The sequence below is a fragment of the Phalacrocorax carbo genome, chromosome 2 (genome assembly GCF_963921805.1).
Source record: "Phalacrocorax carbo chromosome 2, bPhaCar2.1, whole genome shotgun sequence".
Taxonomy (NCBI): domain Eukaryota; kingdom Metazoa; phylum Chordata; class Aves; order Suliformes; family Phalacrocoracidae; genus Phalacrocorax; species Phalacrocorax carbo.
Window position 1 is genome coordinate 144,157,203 of NC_087514.1, and position 12,616 is coordinate 144,169,818.

General features: G+C 38.5%; 1 protein-coding gene across 3 annotated transcripts in view; it reads left to right on the plus strand.

Annotated features, from left to right (window-relative positions):
- The window catches only part of SLC25A40 (solute carrier family 25 member 40), a 20,861-nt gene extending 8,366 nt beyond the window's left edge, over window positions 1-12,495 (plus strand). For 2 of the 3 annotated variants that reach the window (XM_064444678.1, XM_064444679.1), the window contains 5 exons: window positions 1,294-1,467; window positions 4,897-5,006; window positions 5,331-5,412; window positions 8,032-8,112; window positions 11,866-12,495. In XM_064444678.1, the coding sequence (XP_064300748.1) occupies window positions 1,294-1,467; window positions 4,897-5,006; window positions 5,331-5,412; window positions 8,032-8,112; window positions 11,866-11,981 (563 nt within the window). In that variant the 3' untranslated portion in view covers window positions 11,982-12,495. The remainder of the gene's footprint in view (window positions 1-1,293; window positions 1,468-4,896; window positions 5,007-5,330; window positions 5,413-8,031; window positions 8,113-11,865) is intronic. The other variant, XR_010371754.1, reaches the window with a different exon arrangement.
- Window positions 12,496-12,616: the final 121 nt, after the last annotated feature.

Consider the following 12,616-nt stretch of genomic DNA (forward strand, 5'->3'; position numbering starts at 1 on the left):
CTGAAATAAAATACCTGTGTGCTGTTTTCTTGGCTTTGTTTTGCTGTTTTGTTTTCGAAGTAAATTTGCTGTGGCTTTAAATGAGGGGTAATATTACGTGGAGTTGGGCATAGGAAGGAATGCTGTAATTACCCAGTACTTCTTGGGTGACATAACCCTCTAACCTGGCATAATACGATTTGTTTCTGCTGTTAAACTTTCACTACATTTGTAATTTGTTCAAAATTTTATAGCTCTAGACTCCTACCCAGGACAGCTGAATTTAAGTCTGTTCTGTCATGAATCTAATAATAAACATCATTATTTTCTCTAATGGAAGCTACACAGGTAAATACAAAGGAAATGAAGATGGGACTTGTACTGGTTTTACTGCTGTATGAAATAAAGGGACTGAATTTGGTTTTATATTTTCTTACTTTTGTTTATCCTTTTCTTTGTCTGTTTTTGTAGAAGTAGCTCAGGACATATATTTTCAGGCTTTCTTAGAAGACTCCGAGGATGTAGTTCCACATTCTACTTGTGTGACATATACTTGTGTGACATAGTGACAACTATGAGGGGGATTGGAAGACTAGTGGAAAGACAATTGTTATTCTGTGGTGATGTGGCAAATTGGTCTTATTAGGCTGCTTCAAATGTTAAATTCACATGCCAAAGAAACCTTATCCCAGCAACAGGAGAAAAGTTGTTGGGTCTAGTAAAGTCATTGAAGTCTGTTACATATGTGATGGCAGTGTGTTAGTGAGTGGTGACTCACTGATCTTTCCACGAGATGCGAGTTACTATATCGGTTACTGAATGCCTGCTAAATATTCTTGATAGTTTAAAATAAGGATGGCAAAGATGCTTAGAAATCAATAAAAGCTTAATTTCGAACCATCATTTTTATCTTTAACAAAAAAAACCCCAAACCAAACCTCAAGCTCACTTTAACTTAAACTTAAAAATGGTAATTATTGAAAAGTAATCTTTTTATAAGTACTTGACATTTTCAGTTTGTTTATGTAATAAATCTGAAAATGAGGATTCTTAACATCTTAAATGGATTACAACATGCCAGTATTGGAAAAAGGTAGGTAGCTTGTGTGCCCAGAAAATTTAGGTACTGTGAATAGATATGGTATTCTTATCTGGAAAGGAAACTTATTTAGGGAATTATTTAAAGGAAAACGGGAGAGTTGAAAGGAATTAGATATATAAAGCAAGGTGAGACCTGACTTTAATGTTCAGAAAATGTTACTAGTAAATGTTGATCTTAAAAAAAAAAAAAGCCCACATTTTTCTCATTTGCAGTTGGTTCAGTGACTGTAGTGAGCCCCCTGGAGCTGATCAGAACTAGAATGCAGTATCGCAAGTTGTCCTACAAGCAACTGTACACATGCGTCAGGAGTAAAGTGGCTACAGATGGATGGTTTTCCCTGTGGAGGGGCTGGAGCTCTACTGTTTTGAGAGATGTGCCTTTCTCAGGTAGGGTTTATTTTATGTGCAAGTCTGTGTTACGTCAGAAGATCTGTTTATGCATAACTGCTAGACTTTGTGTTCTTAGGTGATTTTTATGGTTAGCTTTAAGAATGACTGAGACTTACTTGTTCTCTATTGAGTGGTTTTATTTATAAATTCTTTGAGGACCTGATTTTTTTCCCCCAGTTTGTTTGTGGATACCAGCTAGGATTCATTGTTACGTTCCCTTTCTCTGTATTTAGACTGTTTCTTCTCATCTTTAGCTTATGCAATGGCTCTTTTCAAAGACTTTCAGTAGGAAATCTTCTCTGTGATAGGTATAATGGCTATTTCCTTACAGAGAAACATGCTGTATCTAAGTGTTCTGATGCTTAATTTTGAAAACATGTACAAAGAGAGAGTGACACAGTAGTGTCTTCAGGATTTTTTATTGGCAATGTGAATGAGTTTGTATAACTGTTCCAAAAAACATGAAGCTAGAGCACCACTTATTAGCAAAGCACCAAAGCTGAACGTCTAGAGGAAAAAAGGTCTGATACAGAGCATAGTTAGCCCAGGACTATTCTTTAAGACAACAAGGACAGAGGAGATCATGCTTTCTCCCTTTTTGTCACACCTCTGCTATGTTGTGAGCTACAGAGGTAATTGGATGAGACTGTTAAAGGACAGTTCTCTCACTTGGGGCAACAACAGGCCTCAAAGAGACAGGGGCTCTCACCACTGGCATTAACAAGTGGGAAAACTGTCCTTTAGCACTTGTGGATCATCAGGCATCAATTGTCCTTGAAGCAGTTTCTGTCCTCTGAATAGAACCAGGAATAACACCTTTGAACACCTTGTGTTGGCCCAGAAAAATGCTTCAAACATATTTCTGGAGGCGGAGAACCCTTGAAGTATTTAACCCGCTATCTTTGTTCTCCTACTTCATTCTTAAGATAATCTGACATCTAATTTAATTTGTGGTTCCAAACAGTCTAGTGACTCTTATGGGGTTTGAGCACATTTAGATGTGCAGCTGGAGTAGATTTTAAATTGGCTGTGAACCAAACCAATGCCTGGTAAATGGGGGTGATTAAGGAATTCAATTAAAAATTGCATTTAGCAAATAAGTAACAGAACTAAGTTATTTCAGCCATTTTCTTTTCAGAATGAATAATACTCTGTTTTCTTTCACTTTGCTACTAGTAGGTGTTTGAAGAATGTGGTTGGACTGTATTTCCTGCTTGAGGATCCTGTTCCTTGATGGGACTTAATTTAGCCTTCTGTGATAGGGAAGGTTTCTGAACCTATGGCAGCATGCTTTCTCTAAGGCTAAAGATAACTGTCAGATTCATCTGAACCTTTGGCCCGAAGCACTTTCTGTTCAATATTTGTTTTTTAATTTATTCATTTTTCTCTCTGCCAAATGCATCTTTCTCTTAGGCTGTTCTGCTAAGCTTTGTACGGGAACTCTAAAATTCTTCATCTTATTCCTGTTGTCTGATTTCAAGTGGAAACTCTTGTTCTCTTACTGATTTCTGTCTGTAGCAATGTGGCAGGAGCTAGTGGTCTTCCTCCCCTCTGCTGCTTTTGGCAGTGTGGGAGGATCAGAGGACTGCGAGGGAGTGCACGAGGAAGAGGGCACTGATATATGTGTGTGTGTGTTCTGCTCAGCTCTTTTCAGATTCCTGAGGTCATGCCTACTGTTCCTCCACCAGTCCAAAACATCCTTGTTGATTTTAAGTCAGTCTCCACACTGCTCTGGTGTTCACGTCACAGCTGTCCGGCACTTCTCTGTGCCCAGTACTTCATAGGCGTCATGGCATGCCGGATAGGCAGAGGCACAGGTTACCACACAGCTACTGCCTCATCGTTTAAGGATTATTATTAATGAGCCAGAAGTGAGCAGACAATTAGATGCATAAGTGAAGTAAAATGCATTTTTTAAAAACCCTAAAATTAAATGCCACAAAACCCTGATATAAAGCTAAGGGTGTTTAATGCTGCTTAACCATTTCAAAATGTGTTTTCTGATTATTTTTTCCTTATAAATACTCCCTAGGCAGTTAAGATATGCTCCCTTAATACCTTCAGTCCTAGCTCTGCCATTTGAATGATGCTGCAACAGCATCATGGCTCCTGATATTCTTCCAGCACAGCCTGCGCCTTTGCTACAGTTAGCTCAAGTCAGTTCTTTCAGAAGGAATTTAAATCAGACTACCAATTTCTATTGAGAAAGCAGCTCCTCTGTGGAAACAGTCAAGCAGCACAGCATGACTCAAGCAGCATCGGGTGATTAGAACCCCACTGTGTTACTAGCCCAAGTGTGAATGATAAGCTTCAAGCATGTTCCTTGGGAGGCTAGCTAGACTGAATAAAATGTAAGCTGTGAGTATTTGTAAGCACAAGTACTGTGTTAACAATAATCTTGAGTCATTCTTTAAGCAGTGTTGCAGAGAATACACATGTGAAAGGTATATAGGAAAAGGAGTCCTGCAGGTGCTTAAGCAAAGTTTTGGATTTAGATAATTTATATTAAATTAGGCTTCCGTACATTTCAATAGTAGGTTTTCCTCAAACCCTGAGAATACCTTTTGAGATACTGCCTACATTTACTTTTGCAAAGTGTTGCAGGCCAGGCGTATATAGGCTGGCATATGTCTTCATGGCAAGAAAATACTTTGATATTTCTCTGCTGGCACAGCCTCCAGAACTCAGTGCTGAATGAGGCACAGTTATCTTTCAGGATATGCAGCCATCATTTGCAGTACTTGTTAGACCAACTGCCACAAGAAATCACTCTATAATTCAGCCCAGTAGCATCTAGTTTAGAGTTTTAGGATGCAGAAATAGTGCAGTTCAGCAGATGAAAACAGAAACAGATGCTATTCCTAAAAGCTGTTCGTCAGAGTTGCCTTTGGCAGTCCTCACGGTCCCCTCTTAGTAATTCCGGAGAGCAAAATTGTATTTCTTGGCGCTCTCAGAATTAAATTTTACACTCTGTCCCCCAGAAGAGTATGAGGCAATCCTGAGCAACCTTTCATTTTGTATGAAACACATTTTTGTAGAATTAGATCTATGAAATGTGTGAAATACACCTAAAAACATAGAAAATAATTAAAGCCTAGATTTTAAGTTAAATTGAATTTTAAAAAATCAGCTATGTGAGTTTTGTAGTGCGTGGGTTAGATTGTATTAAGATAGGGGTTACTTTATGGGAATGACAAAATGATTAGGCTAATTTGTATCATGTGAAGAAATTTGGAAAATGGAAATACTGGGAACAAGGCAGTCTGTCCATGGGTCATCACAGAGAACACTCTTATTTTGCTTTCAGCTCGTTTCTTTTTGCTTCTATTGCCACAGTAGAATTCTTACATCTGTACTTGATAAAAGAATTTCTCTATTTGACATACAAATGTGTTGTAATGCCAGTTTATTTTTTTACAACCGTAGCAATGTACTGGTATAATTATGAATGTTTCAAGAAGATGATGTGTAAGGAAGTTGGTGCACATGAACCAACATTTTTTATTGCTTTTACTTCAGGAGCAGCATCTGGCTCTGTAAGTATATATTTTTGTTCCTAGTACTACTCGTTGTTATTATTATTATCTCTAATAAACTATTTAAAAGAAATGTGATTTTATATTATTCTCTCAGAAATGGTGTATGTTTTGGGGTGCATCTACTTTAAATACACATGGCCTGGCATTCAAGCTGATTAGGTATATCTAGATAAATTATAGTGTTCTGAAATAGAAGACTTTTAATAATATCAGGCACTTGGAATATCAAATCTAGTTTTAAATCTTGTGCACTTTAATTTAAAAATTTTAATTAAATTTTAATTGTGCTCTAACTTTAAAACTGATTTCTTTTCCTGATAGATTGCAGCTGTCATAACACTGCCATTCGATGTAGTGAAAACACATAGGCAGACTGAACTTTGGGAGAGTGAGACTTTAAAAAGTAAGTTGCTGGTAAGGAAAAAAAAAATCCTATAATGTTTGGAAAAATAAAACCTAGTGTTTGAGTATACAGACTTTTGGTAGGAATTTTAAATATTTATCTCGTCTTCTAAAGTTTATCTAATAATTCAATCACTAAGGCCTTTTTTCTTCTCTAAATTGTAACAACTCATAGGGTATTTTTATCTCCTAGGATAAATACAGTATTTCATTAATAGCGTGGAGGAGAGAAAAAGTGTGAGTTCAGTAAAATTTAGGTTAGTAAGATGGTATAAAATATAAACAAAAAAATCCAGAGCTCTTACATGTAGGCCGACCAATTGCAAATTTGTATATGTTTAAGTAAGTCATACTTAAATAGGCAAAAATTTAATTTCTTATAAAACATTCAGGTGAACAGCAATTATTGAAAAAGACTTCTGAATTGATAAAAGTAACATGATAAAACGTTTGCACATTCACTACCACTTGCTCCTTCATAATGATATTCTTACTTTGTTAAATATTAGGCTAGGGAGAGAAAACACTGTTCTCAGGTTCTGTCTTTTTTACCCTCTTTTTGTGTGATTTCAAAGAAATTATTTTTGAGGGCATGCTACTGAATATCCTAGCAGCTTCAAAGGATGAAAGAGGAAGGAAGTTTCTTTTTTGTTCTGTGTTCAGTAGAGCACCACTGTGTTTTATACAAATACCAGTGATATATAAAAACTTTTTTTTCCATTGCTTGGGACCTGGGCCAGTGGGGGACTTCCATTAACTTAAATGAAGTTGAGATCATGGGTTTAAGATTACAGACCAGTAAAAAGGCCAAGTACCCAAACAGTTTTTCCTTAGAAACAAATTTGAAGACCCTGGTTCAGAAAGATGTTATGAAAATTTAGTGCTCGCTTTTTGGCATGAGGTTTCATTCTCTCAGGTAAACTATTTTTTCTGGTATAATTCTTGAAAAAACATATTTATGTTTCATTGCAGAACAGAAAAAGATGAAAAAAGCTTTCAATATAAATAGTTACTGTGTTTCAATTCTTCCCTTGGGCTGAGGAATGTAAGAATTCATTGCTAACAGCAGTTTGAATCACAGGTAGCTGCTTTATATTTATTGGGCTGATATTAACTAGATTAATATATACTTAAAATTCCATTATGGTTATCTATCATTTGTACTAGTTTAGTTCTTTCCAAATACAGTTGCTGTTAGAGTTGGACAATGACTGTGCATCTACACATTGTCTCTCTGTGGCTGCAAAAATATTTTGCAGCTTCCAGATGCCATGGGATGTTCCTGCTGAATGTATCCTATGAAACTGTTTTAACTTTCATCTAGAAGAAAATATATCTTAGCCACTTTCATATTACATATTACAATATTACATATACATATTACAATGAAAACAGCATGTGTAGATTGAAAGAGCACAAAAAAATTCCTCCATTCAAAACAGTTGCATATGTTTGCAATGCAGATTGCTTCTTGTGCTGATGCAGTTAGGTTGCTTATGGTATGTGATTTTGCTCTACAAGGGACTGCAATCCACATCTCATAGACCTATACTTTATTAAACTAATTCATAAATTCAGGGGGAGTTTTATTTTTGTAAAGTTAGATGTAAGATGTAGTGCCCTAGCTTAATTATTATATTCATTCTTCTGATTCATTCTTCTGATATCAATTCTCAAAACTTACCTTTAGATTCAGTTTACCATAAAGACAAGTTCTTGGTTAAAAATCTGAATTGTGCTGATCTTTTAGCTGCACAGATAAAGTCACATGGAGAAAGGCCAACTGTGCCCTGGGGTGCATCAAGCACTGCATTGCAGCTGGTCGAGGGAGGTGATTGTCCCTCTCTGCTCTGCCCTGGTGCGGCCTCACCTCGAGTGCTGGGTGCAGTTTTGGGCACCACGGTGCATTAAGGATACAAAGCTACTAGAGAGTGTCCAGAGGAGGGCCATGGAGCTGGTGAAGGGTTAGAGGGGACGCTGTATAAGGAGCGGCTAAAGTCACTTGGTTTGTTCAGCCTGGAGGAGACTGAGGAGAGACCTCATGGCAGTCTGCAGCTTCCTCACAAGGGCAGGAAGGAGGAGGGGCAGGCACTGATCTCTTCTCTCTGGTGACCAATGACAGGACCCAAGGAAATGGCAGGAAGATGTGCCAGGGGAGGTTTAGGTTGGGTATTAGGAAAAGGTTCTTCCCCCAGAGGGTGGTGGAGCACTGGAACAGGCCCCCCAGGGAGGCAGTCACATGGTGTGAATTTTGGGGTTGTCCTGTGCAGGGACAGGAGTTGGACTTGATGATCCTTGTGGGTCCCTTCCAACTCAGGACATTTCATGATTTGAAAGCTAGATGTCTTTTTTCAACTATGTCAGTTATTCTAGTAAGGAATATTGTCTCTTCATATATCTTACTCCAGGCATCAATACAGGTTTTTCCATGTTGTGCTGTTTTGAGTGTTGTATGAATTTGCATACTGTATGAATTTAACATCCTGTATCAATAGCATGGACAAAATCAACATAATTAAACCTAATAATTACATCTAAGTGACTGTCTCTGATTACTAAAAATATTTTTTGTGGCATTGTATATATTGCTTAATTCACTGTTTTCTTGTACTATATTGAGTTCCACAGAGGGACTGTACATCCACCTGGGCAGTTATGAGGAAAATTGTCGCTAAAAATGGGATTACTGGATTATTTGCTGGTAAATCTTTTGACATCTTTCTAAAAAAACCTGAGACTAGAGAAAAGTAAGACAGAATGTCACTGTTAGTACCCCATTTAGCTGTGTAATTCTTTGATGTATTTTATTTTTCTTCTTGCATGGGCTGTTTTAAAGACTGTCTTCTAGTCTTCTTGATAGCTTTGGCAAAGATCACTTTTTTGCCCTGAACTATGTGCAGTAGTTATTTCTGCTGCTGACCAGCACAGATGTATCTCTGACCATCATAAGACATCTTGGCCATTTAAACCCTGTGTATTTATAGAACAGAAAAGAAACACCCAGGAATACATTCTGGTGTCTTTTTCAAATCCTAGCAACTCTCTGAAACACTGTCTAATCCTATGACCTAATTCTTGGTACTAACTCAAAGCCTCCAGCAATGAAGCTGGCCATTTTCCTGAGAGGTTCAGCAGGAAATATAATTCCTCCTTATTTTCATCATTATGGCTCAACTGTAAGAGGACTTTCTGGCATCACGGAGCGATCATAGAGGCTCCTGAGACCTCATGAGACTTACGAGTGTCTTTTCCACTCCATAACCAAACTGCCCTGGCCAGAACAGGGACTTTGTGAGCTGGCAAGTGTGACATAAGAGAACAAGAAAAATGACATTCCAGCACTGGAGCAAAAGTTCCTCACTGTTAACTCATCCTGAAACCGAAGATTTCTTTTAATTCTTGAGATCTTTCAGGGAATATTCCACTTCTGTAGTTACCAAAAAGGATTGACTCCCTTCTGAGGTAATCACCAGTCCTTTCAGTAATTCATGGTGGATTGAGCCAAATCCCAGAATATTCTCTTGGAGAACGACATGGAATTTTTTTTTCACAGATTTGTAGGTATTTGGCAGCAGCTATCATGGATCCTGCTAGACTTTTGTCAGAGTTTTCTACTTGGCATGGTCTGTCAAGAAAAACAGGAAGAAAAGATTTGGTTTCCCAGAAACTGGAGTTGTTGCATTATCCATTGGGTGGGTCCTAAGTAGCCACAGAATGTAACTTGTGTTTCTAGTTGCCAATCTGGTAACTAAAACCAAAAGCATTTTGATAATTCAGCTATATGCTGCTCTCCCCACCCTGATTTCCTCTCTGCAGCTACCAGATACTCTTTACCACATACTTACAGGAACTTCTCCAATACCTAAACTGAATGTCTGAAAGAACTTTGCAGTAAGCTGCTGTAGGCCCAACTAGTTTTCAGGACAACCTGCAAGACGGAGCTGGAACAAGCATTGCCATCCTAATAGGAAGGTCGTCTTGGCTGTAAAGCTTAGCATGCCTGAGGAATTCAGGTTTTAGAAAATTTGCCTTTCTGTAAGAATATTATTGAAATAAAAAAATTATCAAGTCTTCACTTAAAGATTTTTTTATACAATTTTTAGATCATCTGGTGTTGTTTCTACTGTCTCTCAAGAAATACAATATTGCAGCTCTGTAGCAAAGCAGAACCTCAGAGCAGACCATTCTCAGGATTCTGCCTCTGGAACAGTAACAGTATCAGTATGTAGCTCCATGGAAAAGATATTGGCAGCTGTAACTTTCTGTCAGCAATCCTGAAGATGCCATTGGGAGGTGCCTATTATTCCTCTGACTGCTGCAATTCCCTCTTCCCATTTCTTTTTTACGTTAGAGTAGATCCCTACAACTTACTATACATCACAGCAGATACCTTGAGTTCTTGAGATACAAAGAACTCTACATCATATAATTTGTCCCTCTTTGACCTCTCAGTATTTTATTTAATCTTTCTCTGAGAGTCTACTTGAAGTGGGAATGCTTGTGTTCTGAATGGAGGACGTTTTTACAGCAGATTTGCCTATGCTTCGTTACTTCATGGAGGAATGGGGGTGTTGGGGCCTAATTTGAATGGGAGAGGCCGAAAGTTTTCACCCCGGGTTCAAGAGCAGTAGTATGGTGACTGCGGAGCCATTTGAGAAGGAAGCTGGTATGTTCCTTTAGCTCTTCTAGATGTTTATTTTTGTACCTTACAGAAAGTAATGTTTTGTACCATACCTTCCAAAATACTTGTACTCACTGTGGTTCATCACCATTATCATCAAGACTGTCTTAAACATCAGAGTGTTTAGCAAGATGTGCACAGTCATTTCAGCCCACATCAAATCCAACAGAGTATTTTTTCCTGGATGATGGCTTGGTATGAGGTTCCTGGTTACTCCAACCTACCTCTAACATTCTTCCGCCATTCAAAGAATTGCATTCCATGGTGAATGCTTATAAGTTCTGCTTCACGCTGCTCAGCCCGTGATTCGTATCCAAATAAATATGAATATGGTAGTCACTGTGTTCCATTTTGGGAGTGCACACGTATGATGTGCTGTGATTATCAGTTAATGGAGTTCTTTGAGACCTGCCATCCACACGTGCACTCACTATCTACCTTCTCTCCTTTTCCTCTGTTGTGGCTGAATGGGAATTAAGAGGAAACTCAGCTGGTGCTAGGCATTTCCCACTCTGTGTACCTGAGTGTGCACAAAGGCAGCCTGGGATTGCCACCGTGTGTGACAGGAACTGAGAGAATGAGTTTCCAGCCTCACATGACAGTGCAAACAGATATTCACAGCATGACTGTTTAAGTGGATGACACATCCTCAAGAATTCCAGTTACTGGTGCATATTTTTTTTGTGAAGAACTACTATCATTAATCAAACAAAAGCAAATCTTTACCTGGGGGTGAAACTTTACCTTTGTTGAATACGTACATTCAGGTAGTTCTATCAATAATTTACTAGCCCATGTATGACTAGACTAAACCAGTATCGCTTCATAACTGAACTGTTTTTAAGGTGTTTTGCTTTTTAATATCTTCCTTTCTATATATGGCACCTGGAGATTGAAAATTCAACCTCAAATGTATATAAAATGCTCAAAGTCACAAAGCGCTCCTGACTTGCTTGGTGTGTGTCCACCTCAGGATGCTCATCTCCCTAAGCTTTCTTACTTCCCTGGTACTCATTGTTCAGCTCCCCCTGTGTCCTTCTCCCAGGCTGTAAGGAAAGAGGTTCCCATGTCTTTCTGTCTTCAGCAAGCGTAGCCGGTGGGTGGGGCTACTCGTGGACAGCTGGGGCAATACTCTGTTGTTGCCGTGCACAGAAGTCCTTCATAACGCACATGTGTTGTCAGGTGTGACTCTGGCAGCCTAAGGAGGAAATGACAAGATATTGAGATTACAGCGTGACTGAGCTAAAAGCCTATAATATTAAATGAACAACTGCAAGAGACATTCCAAGCCCAAGATACTTACCAAGTACCAGCATGGTGTTCCCTAACTTGATCCATTTTGAGATTCAGGGCTTCCTGAACCTCTTGTCCCACGTGAGAGGTCAAAGCCTCCGCTGGTCCCACCTGAGCATGAGCTTGCACTGACACTTAGGGGAGGGCACGTGGCCTGCCCCCAGGGCCACCTCTTCTGTGCTGGAGCAAAGCAGCCCTGCAGGTTAAGGTGCTCCATGTCTGTGGAAAGGCAGAAGGGGCCAAGGCACAAGGGACTCAAGGCAGGCAGGCCACGCAGGATGGCATAGGTGAGCACATAATGTTATTACACTGGTAATATCTACAGCCAGTAATTTCAGTGTTTCAAGGAATGTGGATAGGTAGAATCCCAGTTCTACACTGATGTACTATGGTACTGATATATTGTGACCACTAAATGGTACTACATCGCTTTGGTCTGAAAGCAAACGAGAGTGAATACTTTTCTGTCTCTTCCGGCAGGTATTATTCCACGGCTGTTTAAAGTTGCTCCTGCTTGTGCCATAATGATCAGCACATATGAATACGGAAAGTCCTTCTTTTCTCATTTAAATGAAAAAATGACCCAACGTCCTTAATTCTCCTTCATCTGATGCGTGAAGTCAAAATACACAGTGAAATACATGGTGCCAAATTTGAATCTACCAAGGTGTTTTCTAGACTTCCCAGTGAATTTCTGCAGTTATATTTGGTAACTAAATACAACTTCATTTTTAAATGTTTCACAAAGGATAAATTAGCTTTTTTTTTCCTTAAGACTAAGAAAATACACATGACCCTTAAACTATCAGTGAAGATTTTGTGACTTCTCTTGCAGCTAGAGGAAAAAAAAGGAGGGGGGGAAAAAAAAAGGTACTCTGACTGTTCTTCAGTGATGATTAAAAGGGAAAAGAAATCAAGGCTGGACAGACCAATGAAGACCAACCACTGCCACTGTATTAATTTTCAGTCTGACTAAAGATTTTTGTTGTGTATTTAAAATGATGTTTAGAAAATGTTTTGGGCTTCCAATTTTATGATATGATTATTCTTCCATAAGGAGGCTGATAGAGAATGAATTCAATAAATACTTATTTATTCTTGCTTAGTACATTTAATTCTGTGCATGTTTTTATTTGCAGCTTTATATTTTGTGTAAATGCATATTTAAAAAGTCTTTGGCTTCTTCTCAGGTATATTTAAAATGAAAAATGGTTTAGGTCAAACTGGAAGA